The 18,568-nt window shown below is 42.3% G+C and overlaps 2 protein-coding genes across 4 annotated transcripts; one reads left to right on the top strand and one right to left on the bottom strand.

Moving 5' to 3' along the window:
- The first annotated feature begins 1,124 nt into the window (after positions 1-1,124).
- LOC6504198 (RNA polymerase-associated protein RTF1 homolog) lies at positions 1,125-3,801 on the top strand. 3 transcript variants are annotated; one of them, XM_032455400.2, is made up of 7 exons: positions 1,125-1,387; positions 1,462-3,061; positions 3,116-3,180; positions 3,246-3,312; positions 3,380-3,447; positions 3,505-3,588; positions 3,647-3,801. In XM_032455400.2, the coding sequence occupies exons 1-3, from the start codon at positions 1,385-1,387 to the stop codon at positions 3,160-3,162; spliced, it is 1,650 nt and encodes a 549-aa protein (XP_032311291.1). In that variant the 5' UTR covers positions 1,125-1,384; the 3' UTR covers positions 3,163-3,180; positions 3,246-3,312; positions 3,380-3,447; positions 3,505-3,588; positions 3,647-3,801. The 3 variants fall into 3 exon arrangements, with proteins under 3 accessions (XP_032311291.1, XP_032311290.1, XP_001965163.2); XM_032455399.2 differs by having other exon boundaries at positions 3,502-3,588; XM_001965127.4 differs by having other exon boundaries at positions 3,227-3,312; positions 3,502-3,588.
- Positions 3,802-9,487: 5,686 nt separating this feature from the next.
- On the bottom strand, positions 9,488-10,719 carry LOC6506382 (mitochondrial import inner membrane translocase subunit TIM50-A). The gene has a single exon (XM_001965125.4). The coding sequence runs from the start codon at positions 10,616-10,618 to the stop codon at positions 9,608-9,610; it is 1,011 nt and encodes a 336-aa protein (XP_001965161.1). The 5' UTR covers positions 10,619-10,719; the 3' UTR covers positions 9,488-9,607.
- Between the last annotated feature and the right edge of the window lie 7,849 nt (positions 10,720-18,568).

The raw sequence follows: 18,568 nt of genomic DNA, 5'->3' as shown, positions 1-18,568 counted from the left end.
CAAAAACAATGAGAGTCACGAAGTTGCCACACAACGACCAATGTCCAATGTCCAACAACCAACGACACAATGAAACAATAACAATAAAACAAAGGCCAAGTCCAGAACGGACTGAAAATAATTTCAGGGATATTATCGCCACCGTCGGCAGATGTCCCAAGTGCGATATGTGCCGAGCCCAATGGAGCTGACCAGGATCTCAGTTGGACATCAACATAATGTCTACTTTACAATGTGGATAAACTCGCAAAGAAAACGAAATCACATCCATATCGAGAGAGACAAAGATACCACCCACACCTGATCTGGAAACATACAATTGTCTGATGGTCAGATTCTCTACGACAGTGATGCCAAAGTTAGCTTTATTTCTTAAAAATAAAATATATCTAATATAAATATATTAAACTAAGAGTAGTGATTTATTTTAAAAATGTATTTTTTTTGTTAAAAAAACCAATAACCTTTTGGAGATGTGACAGTAGTACTTCCCTCATCACTACCCTTTGGAGGATTCGCTGGCCACTCGCACGCCACGATGCAATAAGTTACCGGCTGTTCGGACCATTACAACAACGTCGTCGTGGCAAATGGTAGTCCGTGGAGCGACCTGGCACAGCCGGAGACAAATCCGAAATCCATACTCGTAAACAAATGCAACTAATCGCCGTTCATGTTGAACGTGTTCACGGCTAGGCAAACGTGAAATTGTGGTCAGCCACACGGAGTCCTGTTCCCCATCCGGATCCACCTTCATCTCCGTATCCTCCGGACTGCAGTGTTCATTTTGTGCGGGCTTATGGCTCCGAATTTGATGGCATTTTGGACTGAAATTGGAAAAAAACAAACATATCTGTTTGAGCTTAAGTATCAAATGAATTATGACCAATATTTTTAAAAAAATTAAAGACTCTAAAGAAGCTACAAAATTGATACTATGTAGGGCTTGAAGCCTCAATAATTATCTTTTTAATTACTTAATTGATTTAGTAAATGGGGAAAAACTAGTAGGCCTACTGTGATCTTTATCCTACTCTGATTTAAACAAAATAAAGAAGATTTTTCCTCATCAAGTATGCCTTGAAGCATTTTGGGTTTGATTCGAAGAGTACCTAAGGGCTTGGGCCTCAGCAAAAATCATTCCGATTCCAGATTTCATAGCGAGAAGTACTATTGGTAGGAATAAAAATAAAATAAATTGGCGAAAGTATTCTGAAATAAATTTGTAAAAAAAATTTGTGGAAAAAAACTTGGCGAGAGAAATTGGCTTTTTGTTGAAAAAAGTTGTCCAAAACTTCAGATTTGATTAGCGTTTCTTGAAAAATATTTGTTTCTAATAGTAAGTGAAAGGGACTTTGGAAAAATTCGAATTTTTGCTTACACTATGGTTAGTAACTGCTCAGAAAATCTGCTAAAAATGCCTTAATTATTATTTTCATGCGTTTTTTTCTTTAAACTTAGATGTCCAACTCGCCAAAACGCTTTCGCAAGCGCCTGTTGTCTCCGGCCGAGGACTTGGAAGATGGCGAAATAGCAGAGGTATTAGAAGCCGTGAAAATTCCTGAGGTTGAGCCTTTTAATGATGGCTACGATGATCAGTTCATGGGCGATGCGGAGGACCGCGCACGTCTTCAGGGCATGAACGAACTGGAGAGGGAGAAGGAACTCTACCAGAGGAGCCTGCGACGCGAAGACATGCAGCGCAAGTGGGACATACGCTGCCAACTAGCTAAGGAGCGAGAACTAGCCGTTGGTGTTGAGGAGGATGCTGGTATGAAGGAGCGCTCCCTCATCCGTCGTCACATACTAGATACCCAGCGTGCTGGGAATAAAAGAGCGAATGCCTTTGAACGCTTGATGGCAATTAGAAACAATAAGATAACCAGGGAGAAGTGGGCCGAGCCTGTTGTCGATCAGCCGGAACAGTCTGTGCCGCTAAAGAAGATTTCCAAAGTGAAGCTAAAGGCCACTGATATCTATTCGGACGACTCGTCTAGTAGTCTGAGTGATGCCAGGTCCAGGACGATTGAGCCGAGCCCTGTCCTTAGTGCTAACAGCAGTGACCAGTCCGTGGTCACCATCCGGGAGCAACTGAGCCGGGCCATCTTGACCCGCGTTCAGCTGGAAAGCCTTCTGGACAAGCCTGTCTTTGAGAAGACGGTTGTCGATTGCTTTGTACGTGTCAACATCGGTTCCGAGGGTTCAGCCAACGCCAGCCGCATCTACCAGATAGTCGGTCTGCAGCAGGACAACAAGGACTACCAGCTGGGTGGCAAACGCACCAATATCGTCCTCCGTTTGCGCTACGGCGTCCAGGAGCGCCTTTCGTTAATGGATGTGGTGTCCAATCAGCCAGTTACCAAGTACGAGTTTTATATGTGGAGTGGAACCTGGCAACGCGATCTGAAGGCCTTGCCCCTGCTCTCCCAGATAGCCAAGAAGCAGGAGGACATCGCCAATGCCATGGAGTACTCCTACACGGAGGGTGATGTGGAGAAGATCATCCAGTCCAAGCGCCAAGCCGCCCCGAAGCGTGTTACTTCGGCCTATAAGAAAGTGTGTCTGATCATGGAACGTGACCAGGCTGTGGGTCTAAACGACATGGAAAAGGTGAAACGCCTCGAAAAACAGATCCAAGAGCTCGACGGCCCGTCTGGTGGTCAGTTGGATAGCGCCAAAGAGCCTTCTCATTCGCAGTCGCAGCCGCAGCTAGCCAGGATTAGCGCCCACGTACCTCCCATTTACTCTGCTCCACCCGCCTCCAAGAGATGCCACGCCGAGCGACCTCCCAAAGCTGACGACTTCCAATTAGAGCAGTATATGCGTCGTAAGTACAAGAAAAGCTCCGTAGTGAGCAGGAGTCGTGTGGAGGTCGAGGCGGAGGACTGGGGCGGGGAGCAGGAGGAGGAGGACGATGAGGAGCCAATGGTGCCCGATCATCAGCTAGCTGCGGCTGTGACTGCGAAACCAGAAGAGCTCAAGGACGTCCAGGAGGTGATGCCAAAGGTGGATCTGCACGTCTTGCACAATTTCAAGGTGAACCTTAACACGTCATCCTTAAGTGAGTTCCTTCAATGTTTTAAGGTGAATTTTATAAAATTGTTTTTTCTTCTAGTCCCCTTTAGTGCGATCTTTAAAGATCCCAAGTTTGGCAGTAAATAACTAAAACGAAGTCTACAGGTAAGTATTATTGTTTGGTTAAAGAAAATATTTAATAATATTTAAGTTCATATTTTTCCTCCCAGGCGAGGTCTTTTTTATTGTTCTTGATTTGGATGTTGAATTTCATGCTTAGAAAATACTAAGACCAAGGTGAGCTCTATATATCTTATCAATGAAAGTTTTTAAAATATAATATCGATATCCATATCTTCCTTAGCCACCTTATGCACTCTACCCGGCACAATTTCTTACTTTTCGTGTCATTCATACACTTCGTAATAGCACGTAATATCAATAGATTTAAAAAAAAATCACCAATAAATCTCAGTTCTTCCTTAGCAGCTTAAGAATGTCCTTATAGGACACCCTTCTCCATAATTTCTTGTTTTTCACATCACCCAACACTTCAAAATGAAAGGACTTTGAGTAAGTTTTATGACATTCATGAAAATGATGATTATTTAATTTAATTTACTATATTTAGGTTCATTGAAACACTTGCTTTACATATTTGGATTTTAAGCATTCATTTTTTAAGTTGGCTTGCATTACTGTGAGCTCAGTCAATTTGATGTTTTTCAATAAAATAAGATGGATTTCTATAACTTTCTTAGAAACCTCAAGGACTACAATCTCGAACTTACGACACCACTAATTTCATAATAAGAGATCTTTGACAATTTTAAGCGTTTTGGTATGTGAATTTTTGATATTTTAAAGAAGTTTAATTCGTGCGGACGTTCAAGCCGAAACATTACACATTTTCAATTTGTGAGAATCAATTTGAATATAAATGACTTGTTTCAGTAGAAACAATATCATGTGAATTTAAAGATATTTTTCGGAGAACAGGTTACCCCTTTCTAACTTTCAGGCAGTTGACCAAAACAAACAAATGCAGTAATCACCCGTGCCTCTGGGCTAGGCAGAAAATCGGCTTTCAAATCGGTGGTTGTCAGCAGTCCTGGGAAAGAGGATGGGACCAGGATGCGATTGATACGGATTTGGAAGAGGAAAAGCTGCAGAGCCTGGCCGACACCAACCACATCTGGGGGAAACAAACATCAACAAATTGTGCACCGCCAAAAGCCTGTTCTAATCCAATCAAATTTTGAGTGCGGTTGTCGGCCAATTCAAGGGGACTTGGACTATGGGACTCTAGGACTATGGGCATAATTTGTAAAACGGATGAATAAATTTTCTTATTTTAAAAATAATAATGTATTTAAAAAAAATTCAGAATCCTGTTTTAAAAATATATAAAGCTTATAGCAAAAACGAAAAGTTCTTCCTTTTCTGAAAAAATAGTGGTTGCAATAGATAATATTGTGAAGGTAAAGTCTATGGATACCCAAATAGATATTTTTAAGCAATGGATTTAATCCATAACTTTTATTTTTAGCTAAAAATGGGTCAAAAATCTGATATTTTTACTTTATTTTATTATTTAAAGAAATCTATTTTTGCTACTTTGACATCTCAGGCATATGTCTCAACATTTATTTTTTAAGATCTTTCCTTGAATTCCATTTGTATTAAAAAGGATTAGTGATGCACTTAACACCAGTCACGTGCTGTACCCCAATCACTCATTTATAAATTTTTTCTTGGACCTCGAACGAGAGGTGAAGCTCCACACCTTGTGACCGGCCAAAGTAATCATTAATAATACAAATAGAAACTCATTCATAGTCCGGACATCAAGTGGAATTGGAATCATCATCAGGTTAGAGGTTGGATGCTGGAGGCTGGTGACCTGGCTGGGTCATAATTGAAGTTGTGGTGGCCAGAAAGCTAGAATGCCAGCTAGAGAAAAAGGTGACAAAGGACGCTCGACTGGCAATAAAATAAATGCCATTTACTGATGAGTCATCAGCATAATTTTTACGATTTTCGCCCCCATTCGATGAATAAACAAATAAACCAACTGGAACTGGCCGAGGTAACGAAACCCGATTCCTATTCCGATTCCGAATCCGATTCAGAGACTAGTTTGAGCGTGACACGAAAACATTTCGCATGCATTGACTTTTTATGGCAGGCAACGAGCCGGATCCGAAGAAGCCGCAAAGACTGGAATCGACAAATAATGCAAAATCATTTAGTGGAACTCTTAGAACCAACACTTTGGGTCCCCTCCCTCGCTCCATCTTCCAGCTAGAGTCATAAAATCCAGCACCGAATGAAATTCTCATCAAGTCGCAAGTTGGCACAATTTCACTTTGCCGCTAAGCAACTGAAGGAGGGAGCTGGGAGAGGACTCACTGGCCAGGACCTGGACCTCCCTCGGCAATCGCGCGTGACTAACGTAATCAGCTCACGTAACTCCGGAACGAGATGAGATGAAATCAGCATACACTCCTCTGGGCTGCCGACTGCATAAATGTGGAATTTATACGAAAATGAAGAGGCTCACTCAGGAAACCGTACCGGACCAGATGCTATAGCCTGTGGGGCATCATTCACGGCTGCCAATGTCCTGGCCAAGTCCTTGTCGGGCCCCGGGCAGGCTGTTTTGTAGATCTTTGACACGCGATATAGTCGCATTGCAATGTTTTCCATTCATTGGTTAATTTGCAATCAAATGTCCGGACTAAATCTGGTTTCAATAAATCGAACAATGTAGCACATTTTGTGGGGAAGAGTCCTGATCCTGTCCAGGGAGTCGAATAATGTGCTCTGTACAGAATAGTTGAGTATTTTGGGCTTTTTTTAAGCTCATCCTAGTATCTATTTTAAGTAAAACAAGCTACTTAGCTTAAGAAATTTTAATTTAATTAAATATTAACATTAAATAAATTTAATTTAAAATATATTGAGTTAACCAGCCCGTATAAGTATGCAACACTTTTTGCAATGCCAAGTCTTCCCTGAGAGCCTTAACCCCAAACAATAAAATGGTAAATACAAATATGCCAACTGCATTAGAATGGTCATAAAAGTCAACCTTAGTTCTACGGGAATGGCCATTTCAGTGGATTCCATTTAAATGTAAAACCTATCATTAGTAATGCGAACAAGTGACCCCGAGCATAAAAACGTAGAGAAAGGCTAACAAAAATCCAATGAGACCATCGGCCCAAAACATCACGCATAAGTTTCATTTTATTTTGATTTTTACGACTGCACCACGGCCTGTGACAGTCCTGTCCAGTCCTGCTGGAAGTCCTGTGGCAGTCCCACCTGGATCACTTGCTAAATAACCAACCGAATGAAACGGAGCAACAAAAATCATGGGTTGGGCGGCCAAAAAAAATGTACAAGAGCCCCCGAAATAGTCGCCAGTTGTCCAAGGGGGGTGGATTCTGGATGGTTGGGTGGCTGGGTGGTTGGCCTGCTGGCTGGGAGATGATGTGTCCATGAGAACTAAAGCAGGGAAAATGCCTATTTACGAGCTTGCATGCTGCCGGACACATGGTAATCATATATTTTGGTCATATCTGTGGACCATAAAACCAGTGTCCTTATGTGCCTGTCAATGAGTTGTTTCATGACATTTATTTCGCTTGTTCCAACCCTGTTTTGGGTCTTCTCCTGTCTCCTCTCCTTACTTTTTTTTTGGTAAAGGCCTTGCGTGCAGATGGAAAATATTTTAGTGTCCATTTAATGTCCAATCTAAGATGAGCTCGTAACTTTTGATCGAATAAACGGCACCATCACCCCATCTCCTTTGGTCCATTTGGGTCAAAGGGCAATGGGAAGACGGGAAGGGTTTCTCCTTTTTCTCGAATTGGACACGCAACCTGAGTCTGCAAGTCTCTGGGGATAATTCTCTAATTTTCTCACCGCTTCCCGGCACATCTCTGACTGATAAGCAGAAGTTATTTGCCACAATATTTGCTTATTTTATTAGTGGATTTTCGTTCCCCGGCCCATTGTCTTCAATCCCCTGATTGCCGCGGCATCGCCGCTCCCTTGGAGTCATAAATATTTAATTAAAATCAAAATTAGTTTTTCGACGGCTTTTCATTTTGTTAGGCTCGGTGATTCCGTCAAGAGAACGCTGTGGAAAATGTCAAGGCACCTGGCTTGTTAAAAATTAAAATCGCACATGTTGCTCTTCCTGAAGAAAATAATAAAAATTCGTGTTCAATTCCCGTAGAGTTTTGTGGTTTTTGGCGGCGATTTAAGTCCTGGGCACACGCAATTCTCAACGCTTGCATAACTTTCCCTGCCACTTTCTCCATAAAGTAGATTTGCATGCGACGCCCCAGGGACTGCCAAAAAAAAAACGAATTTCTCCATCTGCCTTATAGAAAATACAAACAGCAAACACTTTAAATTGTTATATTGAATAAAACATAAAAACAAGAAAACAAAAACATATAGTGTATAGTGTTTAAAATGTAAAGTGTTTGTTGGTGAATCTGGCCCAGTGGACAGCTTGGCGGAGTGAATGTGTGGTGTATATTTCTTTGATGGGAATGTTTCGATTATGGCACCAAGCTACAGTAATTCTTGGGTCGAGAAAACGTATAGTGTATTTTAATATATTCTTTTGTCTGTCTGTACGGAATATGTTAAAGCGTCTATTAATTAAAACATTAGAGTTTGAGTGTGAAATGGGAGGAAGTCTTCTGGATGGAATCGAGTGAGTGGAACTAGTTGCGGAATTGTCTAGACAATTGTGGCTTCTTTGAATGTCCCTGATCCTTTGGGCACTCGAACTCATATGCAGTGATGAATGCAAATAGCTTAGGGATTTTCCATCCTTTTGATTGAAGTAATTGTAAATTTTGTTCAGAACTTGTTGATAGTGTTTGAGGTGATCTTTCAGAGGCTTGTTAGGTGGAAATTTTTCCAAATTTTTCTGTAAAAATGTACAGGCGTTATATATCCAAAACATTTTAGGAGTTAATCCATCCATTAAACTTTCTAAATACTCGAACAAAACGTTCGAAGAGAGTTCCTCAAACACATGAAAGTCTGCATCTTTGTAATCCAAAAAGTCGTGCAGATTTCTTAAAATTTCTGGATGCACCATAAAACTCTTCTTGAAATTATCATTTCGTAATTTAAACGTATTTCTTGCTGCTGTGCCATATTCAGTCTTCACAAGATCCTTTACACGCAAATCGCAAATAGAAGCTATTTTTGGATTATCTTTAGACTCTGAAAAGACTTGGAAGCCTAAACGATCGATGAAATAAAGTGCCACCGCTCTTTGGCGTTCAAAACAACACTCGGAATTCCAATCTTGACGGGACACTCTTCGGATCTGGCAAATTCGTGTTTGAAGTCTTCGGGCTGTGTCCATATCTTTTCGGCGACAAGTTACTATATTTCCGATCTTTCTCGCACGCACATAATGGACCCGGCCCGATAAGGCGTCCGTCCAGGACCACAACCAATCTACTCTGCGATCGTGAATTACACTTTTCCAAGTGTGGCCATCGGGAGCCCCTGGTGCTCCATTTTCCTGTGAATTGATATTAACATCCTCGGGTTGAATTCTAGGCTTAACCATCCCGTATTTGGGCCCACTACGTCTATATAAACTTGGTCCGTCGAACGAAAAGTGTGGGACTCTGTGCCTCTTACCATCAATTGTGCAATAGCCGTAGTGGTTTCTCATCATAGGTGTCATCAGTTTCCTCTGAACTCCCTGTTGCCCCTGAATATAGAAAGCAATCTTTGTAAAATCGCAAAGCTCAAATGAAAGAATTTGTCTTCGTAGGGCACGAGACAAGTGGCTCTGGAAATCTTTGAAGAAGTTCTCATTGAATGTATCAGTTATGGCCAAAGGCGAGTTCATGAACTTGGCATACAAAGTGGCCAGCTCCTCGGCCGTTGGATTCAGCTTCAATGGCAAGTCTTCGTAATAGAAAGCCACCTCTTTGGGAAGAGCTTGATAGTGATCTACAAATAATGGTCCATTATGGGACAGGGTTGTCCACTTCTGATCAGGGGCCGCCATGAATTCTTGTGGTGATGGTAATGATACGGACATTATCAGATCCAAAGGATCAACAATGTTAACTCGGGATCTGCGGCCAGAACTGCGCCTGGTCATGGGATGGGGAACAAATTTGTACGCTTTCTTTTGAATATTCATTTTCAGATTGAATTTTTTTCTTCTTCAATACTTCTATATTTATATATTTTTCTTCTATACTGCTTGCTGACTGGTTCGACTGAAGCTGTGCCTTAGAATGACAAACTTTGACCTACAGGCTTTGACAGAATACTGATAGGTGGTATTGGCCCAAAAAGCTAAAAGCAGTTAAGGAAACAAATGTGGTTTGTCCCACACCATATGAATATGTTTAAAAACTAAAAAAAATCTAACAAACTCTACAACTTAGAATCGAAATACAAGAACTATTTTTAAACACACAATTTATTTAAAATTTATTAACTATTTTAAATATTTTTCACACACACAATGACAATTGTTTTAGCCTTATTTTTTTAAAGTGGCCTAAACCGAAGCGTAAACAGTTCATCAGGAGCTTCGAAAGGAGCGTCCCATCAGGCTGAGAGTCCACTGCCTCTGGTTCCTATTGTTCACCCTGCTATCCTCGTTCTCCTGGTGCTGCTCTTGTAGTCGTCGCTGGTTATCCTTGAACTGCTCGATGGGATCATCGAACTGGCGATAGTACTGAAGGACCTCCCGCACATCCGTCACCTGATGCTCGGCCACCAGCTGAAGGAAGGCTGTGAGATCAAAAAGCTGGACATCATCGTCATTCCCCAGCCACTGTGTCATCAGGAATATGTTGTCCGGATGCAGGGGCGTGGCATTGGGATCGCAATCCACCACAATCACCCGGCTGAGATCCCTGTTCAGATAATCCAAGTTCTTGATGTGCTGCCCCTCCACCACTTCAGTGGCCCCCCGGACAAGGCGGTACTTGATATAGCCGTAGGGATCGAGGGCATCCAGCAAGGGAAAGGCCGTCATGCCCTGCTCTGAAGTATAGACCACGATCTCAAAGTTGCGGCTGCACTGCTGCAGAAAGTAATCCACGCCTGGACGCTTCTTGAACCGCCAGCCGGTTTGATAGGTCCAGTCCGGATGTACCAGCACATCCTTGATCTCCACGACGAGGGAGTAGGGCGGTTGTATGTACGGCGGCGGCAGGACATCGGGCAGGAGCTTCTCGTGCAGCGGCTCTTCAACCATCTTCTGGTAGTACTGCAGTGAGTGCCACATCCTCAACACGTACTGTCGCAGCCAGGGCAGTTGGCTGAACTGATCCTCGAGTGGACCCCGATGGTCCTCGTCCGGTTTCCCCAGCTCGTACACTGCCCACAGCATAGCACTGAAAAAGGTGCCGAGGACAATGGTGCATCCGTAGAATTTCTTGCTCCTCAGAAGTCCGGGCGGAATGGGCTTCTGCGTCGACTTATCCGCCCGATTGGGCCGGGGCGATTCCTTTTTGCTACCGTAAGGACGCGATGGGTTGAGAACTCCTTTCCACCGAATCAGTCCCCGAATCCATGGGTTCAACATGTCAAAAGTGTCGGCTTTGTTTAATTCTCTGGTTACCAACAATTTTAATCATTTCGAAAGAATTTTTTGATTAAAAAAACTAAGGATAACTAAGGAGTTTTTCAAGCAGATGGTCCTAGTTTGTAACGGCAAACCACTTTCAAAATCGATCGAAAAAGCCTTTTAAATATTGAATTTAAAACAAAACTGCTATGCAAATACTTGGGCTTAATTTCACAAATTGCATTGGGCCGCTGCCATCAAAAGGACTGGGCAGGATGTGACTGGACACGGGGCTTTCAGGTGGTCATCATCATTTAAATGCCGTATTATCAGTGGCCAGCAGCGGGCTGGCCAGTCAGCTCGTCGAATTGTCATAAACAATCAAAATCCATTTAAAATTGTACATGCAATTTGGCCAGGACACTGGACGGTGGCATGGCGAAGATGTTGCAGGAGCGAGAGGAGCCAGAGCGGCAGGACGAGGACGAGCTGCCAGATGCCGACACCATCAACGCCTCGTCAAGTGTGTGTGTGGGCGATGGGTGGCTCGGGTTGGTTCATTGGTTGGCCCAAAGCTCCCTCCTAGCCCCCCATCAGCCCATGACTGCCTGCCACTTGTCAGCCAATGTGCCATGTCCTGGCTTGTCCTGCGTTTCGAGTGTGTGTGTGTGTGCATGTGTGCGGCCATTTCCCGTGTCCTGGGCCTGTGTATCGTTGATATGATAATTGGCATGAGGTAATAATCCACTTGGATACGTTGACAATCGTTTATATCGCAATCAGTGTCATGCCGTCTGCTTCTGTTTGGCTCTGCTTCCATATCCTGCAATCCAGTGTCCTGGCTGCATAAAGTATAATTTCACAGCCGTGTTCTCGTTTCGTTTCGTTCCGTTTCGTTTCAGTGTGCTCCTGATCCAACAACTCCTGATTCTCCACTCGTCCTGCCGACGATATTAAATAACAATGAACTGCAATTGCCCAACGAGTCTCGTAATTCGTTTGTAATGCGTGCAGACGCACAGATTTTGAGTAGTCGCAGTCAGTGTCCTTACATGGCTCCATCCTTCCATCTCTCCATCCTTTCGTCCGTTCATCCTTTCCGCATCCTGTCGCTGGCAACGCCTTCTGCTCCTGCTCCTCCTGCTGCTACAGCCGCCTCTCTCCGCATCTTTGCCCGCTGTTTTGTTTTATGTCCTCCACTGGCAATTGTCCTTCGCATTGCATATAATTTCTGATTTCCGAGTTTAACTCGTTGCCTGTTAAATTTAATCACTTTTTGAAATCGGACGGTCCAGCCTGATGGAGTACGGGAATGGAATTGAATGGAGGAGCTCCAAGACCAAATGGAAATGAAAATGGAAACGGCCATGGCAGCCAACCGAGACAAAGTCAATTTTGTGAAAATTACAAACCAAATCGGTAAACTCCAATAAAGGGGGATTAAGTTTACCAAATATAATGGTAACTGGTGAGATATTGGTTTCAAATAAAAAGGTAGAAATGTTCAAAAAATATTTTTTGAAGAAGGGTTCAGGATGTGATAGGTAAGTATATAGGTACTGACCAGTGGAAAAACTTAAATCCAAACTTAAAGTCAAAAGTTTGTGAAAAGAGTTATAACCGAGTTATATCCATTCAATATATTTTCAATCAGAATCTTTTATTTCCTCTTCACATCTGAAGCATTTTACTTCCAAAGCTTACTATTTTTTACAACAGCCATCAATGACCATAAACCCTTGTCTATTTATTTAATTATAAAAATCATTTTTATTTAATTATTATCGAAAGGCTTGCCTGTCATGCCATCATAGATTTTATGAGACCGGCAACTGGTGGAGAAAACCATATTAGATGCCACACATGGATGACCGGACGATACCCGCCTGGTAGCCTCCATTTTCGAGGACACTTTGCGATGCAAAAAGGCGAAAATTTATGCGCGTTGCAAGTTGCAAGAGCGGTGGGGAGTGGTACAGGGGGCAGGTGGTTTTTGGGGAAATGGTTTGGAGTCAGATGGACATCCGGTAGCGGCACTTTCATGCTTGACCTCACTCACAGCGGCCTGCTTAGCCTCTTGACCAAAGCAGCTAACTTGGCCGGGATGCGATGCTACCGAGGATACCACGGATGGTCAGGATGTGTGCGCTTGTATCCGCCAGGGAGAGGAAGGGCAGCAACGCGGCAGCGTGTGTGGGCCAATGGCGGTGCGTTGTCCTTTTTTTTATGGCATCTCCTCTCTACCACTACGACCACCACCACCAGGACCAGCACTTGCAATGAAAGCATTTCCGCATCCGCCAGCGTAGCTTGCGAGCTTCCAAAGCCAAAGCCAAGGAGCAGCATGGAGTCCACTTTAATTTTTGTTTTGTTTATAATTTACGCGACACAACATCAATTAAGTGCTTGGCCGGAAAAGCGCATACCTGCAGCTGAAAAAAGCAGTCATAAATTCTCGCCCTAAAGTGTTGGCGAGTGTCGGGTGCAACTCCCTATCCTACACCAAAGGATACATATATATATATTTTATATATATCCGCCATACTTCCAGGATCTCCCTAGGGTCCGAAAAGGGGTGTTAGGGGGGCGTGGCGCTTGAGCAGACCAGCTGCAATGTGCTGGAGCATAAATAGCCAACGCCATTTCGGTATGCGTACTTTTTTATGTATCACACAAATCATTTTATTGAATACACACTGTACAGTATACACGGTATAGTGTATGCAACTTATTTAAGCCATGAAAAATATTTCAGACCAGTTATGAAGACCACACAGGCAGTTTCCAAACAATTTCAATTTATTTATTAAGTTTAAGTATTTATAATTATAATTATAAATGGAATGAACAAATATATGTTCCCAAAGAAGATTAATGACTTCATTACAAAAATATTAAGATGTGTTTTATTTTAAACCAATTATTAAAATCAAAAATATTTATTAAAAAACATTGCAAAGTAAAGGGTTATGTTTTCTTAAAGGAAGCTATTATTCCCCTCCTAATAATTATCAAAAAATAGTTTGTTTAAAAATAATCCTTTTTGAATTGAATTTTTAAAATCTTAAACCTTTTTTGAACAAATTCTTATGCTCTGCAGTCTATATATATTCCAATTCTTTCAACAAAAATCAATTGGCAACTTTGCAACCAAAAATATGACTGCAAAACATGCACTCTGCCGCCCATGGAGACGAAGATAGCTAATTGGAATTAACAAACACGATTTATTGACCAAGTTGGTGTGATTTGTTGGAGTGACATTACGATGCGGTAAACGAGCTAGGACGCAGGCAATCAGGACGAGGAAGCCGGTCCTTGCCGGTTAACGAATGGAAAGTAACTCGAACCAAGGAAAAGAAGGAAAGGTCCTCGGACCAGATTGTGTGTCTAAATGGGGCATGGGGCATGTGTAGGCACTTGCAGACGCAATTTGTTACAATGCTGCAACAAAAAAGGATCCAAAAAGTCATTAAACAGTATAAACAAACCTCCAGACGGGTCCTTAGCTTGCCTAAGGTACAAGGAAGGTCCCAAGTACAAGGAAGTGCCAAGTGACAGTGGAAACAAGAAGTCACTTAAAGCTAATTTAGATAATTATATGGTTTTTGTTAATTGAATCATTTATAAATTGGTTGCTAAATTTGCCAAAAAATTAAAATTGAAATTAAAATTGTACCTTTCTAGGAGTAGGAAACCAAAGTAAATTTATTTACTAGACTCCGGTGTGCAGTTGGTCGCCGCCCCCGCCGGATGCGACATTCAAATAATGAAACGAATGTTTTGCTGCACTCATCCATTTATTCACGCACCATAAACTAGGGACGAATTTATTTCAAGGGACATCCGAATGTACAATAATAAAAATAATAAAATTAATGGGGGCACAAAAAGGCAGACGGACTTGTTGGCTCGATCTACTTTTATGCCAATTTCAATTCGAGATGGAGGTTCATTTTCAGACCAGGTACCCCAAAAACTGTTGGCGAATTAAATATGCATTCCATTTCAAATTGGTTGGAGGAGGCTTCTGGATGGTAAGTGTGGGAGTTGGAAGAGTGGACGACCGCGACCAAAATTATTTCAACCATTTGCCAGATTTTGAATGCAGCTGGCCCTGCATTTTGGCCATTGCCAATGCATTGTAATTTACGCGACAATTGCAATAAACATTAGTTCATTTGTTACGCAATGTACTGCACCCAAGTACCCACTGCAGTTCGACTGCAGCCGTTCCATAACCCCAATTTTGGAACCGTTTTAACCCCCATTTTCGACCCACTTTAACCCCCACACGGCCGCCACGTTGTTTGTGGGTTTGCGGCTGGCACATTAAATTAATTACTCATGTTATTATTTTGGCCGAAATGAAGTACGCAACAATTTATAATCGCGGCTACATGAGATTAGAAGTACCTGCGGTGTCTGTGTCCCCACCACGCCCCCTTACACACATATAGAAGGGTGTCCGCCCACCGCCCCTTACCGGCCATCAGTTGGGATTGCAAACGCTTTTGCTTTATTAGTCAGAATGCAGCCGGAAAATGTATTCGAAAATCAAAATTCTACAATTTTCCCGCGAATGCTTCTGTTAGTAATTAACGCTAATTTATGATCAACTAATTTCCAAAATGTTGCTACGGAAAATGTGTGCCTAAAACGGCCATTATCATTTAAGAGTGGAGGCTTTTACAATTTTATCTAGATTGTAGAGTACTTTGTGGTATAAGTTCCTTATGATTTATTTTTTCTCTTAAGCGAAAATATAATTAATTCATCTTCTTAGTCCTTCTTATTTATGAATTACCTAATTAGGCCTGATTAAGCCTTTCAAGACCGAGACAATCTAACAACTGCATTACATTTAAGCCGGAATGCAACTAAATTTGGCCAGAAATTTATGGCAATTGCTCAAGCAAAACATTAATTCCATTTAAATTACCGCCTTATGAATCAACAGGCGGTTGGAACAAGCAACACAATCACATCCTAATGCATCCGCCAATGCAGTGCCACGCCTCCCCCGGGGGGTACCACCATCGAGGAAGGATGGCCGACTGGCCGGAAGTGTTGTTGTCTAGCCCCCCTTCCTACCCGACCCAGTCTTCGGTAGCCTTACTGTTTTTGGGCCTAATGTATGATTATGTTCCGAAACACAAAGCATACGCCAAGGCGACAAGGACAACAACGACAAGGACAGGAAGGAGCTGGGCTCCCGGAATCCTGGGATTGGTCAACGAGCAGCACCATGGCAACACCACCATGGCCCCATTTATTTGCATCGCAAAATTTGCACATGTTCAAATCGAGATTTACGATGCCGAGTGACATCATTAATCAAGCGCCTGATTGGTGATCCTGTTCCTGTTAATTAATACAATAATGGATTGCGTGTGGAGACTTTTGCCATAGCTTCTATATCCCGATAGATGTATGTATCTAGCTCCATCCCCCAACGCTCCAACGCCCCAAGACGAAGGACATTGCAATTTACGGCCCAGAAGAAGCCGCAAGGATAAGCTAGATGCCATTCTATTGGAGAAAAAAAAAACACGTAGTCCTGGCTGGAACATTGATTTAAAATTTACAACGCTCGTGGCAAAGGTTGCTGCAACATTGCCATATGTTGCATTGATTTATCATTGCCAGTCGATGTGGCAGCCAAAATGGAAATCTTTTCCAGCTGCTGCAACAAGCCAGGACATTAGATACGTTTTAGCCTTGATGAGGTGGGCTGGCCCCTCACACACACAAACACATACACACACACTACTCACACAAATTTCAATTAACAATTTTACCCTTAATTTGGCCAAGAGCTAGCAACCACACAAAAATCAGGCAAAGTCAACAGGGCTAGTGGCAGGGGTGTGGCTGGGCCGAGTGGGGTTAGGCCAACAAACTAAATTACAATTTGGTTTGGCCAACAATATCCCCCTCCCCGGCATTCCCTTTCCAACCTGATTTTGGCCAAGGCTCGAGCATCAATTATGATTATCGTCACGTTTTATGAGACGCTCGCTCGACAACTTTATGACTTGGGCCACGCTTGTCAAGCGCCCGAAAGTATGCACTCGTATAATGAATATTGACAAAGGATACTGCGGATAGTGGCGGTTGGGTCCTGGTTAACCTAGCAGGTGGCATTTGTGTTCTATCCTCATTTATTCATTAGGGGAGTACATTTGTTAGACGAGGCCGGAATAAGTCCGGATAAAAATCTAAGATTTTGGATATCCTCCTTGGTCAGTAATAGCCTATTGAAACGCACAAGTTTTCTATCCTATACTATAGTTTAAAAGCCAATTCTTAAATTTCCATATTAAACCTTCTTAATTAAAACAAACCAAACACCCTGACAACTCCTTAAGTCTTCGAAAAAACCTCTATGATAGCTGCACTTGCTGCTTGTAGACACGAATCCGTGCACAGTTGCTTCTAATTGTCCTAAACCAAAAATATTAATAAGCAAATATTACAGAGAGGGGAATAGGAAAGAAAAAAAACCCAAACCCCAAGCCAAAACACAAGACAATTAAAGCCCTAAACGAAATTTCAATTAGCGGCACTTAACGTCAGCTGCCAAAAAGCCAAGAAAAAAAAGAAAAAAAAGGATAAAACCCCAAAGATGAAAAAAAAAACCAAGGAATATCTAATAACAACTAAAGGATATTAGAGACGAAATTAGCCAGAATAAAGTGAAAGAGTCAAGAAATTGAATGGCAAAAACCGCAGTCGAAGAACACTCTCGGTGGCAGTTTAGCAAAAACAATTTTCATTTGCAAATTGCGTATGCTGTTTGTTGCTTGTTGTGTTGTATTTTGCATGCAACATTTCCATTAGATTTTTACATTTGCCAGCTTCAAATCGTTTTTTGACGCAATTTGGCTTAGTGATTTCTTTTGCATTTGGTAATTGCCAGAGCTCTGCTCCGTTTTGGATTTAATTAAAATTGCAAATATGCAATTCGAATGGCAGAAAGTGCCGGATCGCAGTTCCTGACTAACAAACTTTTAAAAATTGTCTAATAATGGCACTCCATAATAATGTTATCATTTTAATTAAGTTGAAAGCATGGGGATTTAAGTTAAATTTAGGCATTAGAAGTGTTGATCTCTGCCCCTAGGTTTTTTTTTAAGAATAAACTTTTAGGTGAACATCAAAACATTCCATGCCATTACACAAATCCAAAGTATCCTTTATGAAAGCTTCCTGTACTGCACTGGACGCAGGTCCTGCCCCCCAGCCCCCTCAAGCCAAATGTTGGCCGAATATTTTGGATGATTGTCGAGCATGTAAAACTTCTTGAAGATAATAATAATTTAGTGCTGTTGAAATGACTTTTGACCATCACACACAATTGATACGATCCAGGCTCCCACACGTGTTCCTCCAGCAGTAGCAGTAGCAGCCGCACCTACACACCACCCTCGGCCACCCCACGCATCCTTATTTTTGCACCACCCTGGCACCACCAAGCTCGATTTGCCTTGGAATGCAACTGGAGAGTAGAGTCGAGTCGAGTCGAGTAGTTTGCACAATCAAAGCTGGAAAATCGAGGCTGCGGTGGGCCGGCAGGAGGACATTTGTTCGCTGCCGCATCTCAAAGAAATAAACAAAAGGGGCATGCCGCCAAAATGCCGGAAAATCCACACATCCTGCAGGCTGTGGATGTTGCAGCCACTTTGCATGCAGTGCGAGTAAGTTTTGCCTTCAGGATATTTTTTGTGTTTTTTTGTTTTTGTTTGTGCTGTCTGCGAGGAGATTCCTTTAGCGGGCTTGGGCTAAAGTGGAAAATGAATTTGTAAAAATTCACTTGTAATAATTTCTCGATTTTTGGTAAATTATTTGATTACACACACGTGTGGAACTGACTCCACCACCAGCATTCTCTTCTGGCTGATGCAATGTCTGGCTAGCTGGGTGGCTGGCTGGCAACAGGACTCCCATATCCTTCTTGGCTAGAGC

This window comes from Drosophila ananassae, chromosome 3R, assembly GCF_017639315.1.
Source record: "Drosophila ananassae strain 14024-0371.13 chromosome 3R, ASM1763931v2, whole genome shotgun sequence".
In the NCBI taxonomy this organism is placed as follows: domain Eukaryota; kingdom Metazoa; phylum Arthropoda; class Insecta; order Diptera; family Drosophilidae; genus Drosophila; species Drosophila ananassae.
This window is presented reverse-complemented; position numbering and strand designations above follow the sequence as displayed.

Coding starts and splice junctions, on each gene's coding strand:
- LOC6504198 (XM_032455400.2), top strand. Junction 3,062..3,115: donor CCTTAACACGTCATCCTTAA/GTGAGTTCCTTC, acceptor TTTTTCTTCTAG/TCCCCTTTAGTGCGATCTTT.
- LOC6506382 (XM_001965125.4), bottom strand. CDS start 10,618: ATGTTGAACCCATGGATTCGGGGACTGATTCGGTGGAAAGGAGTTCTC.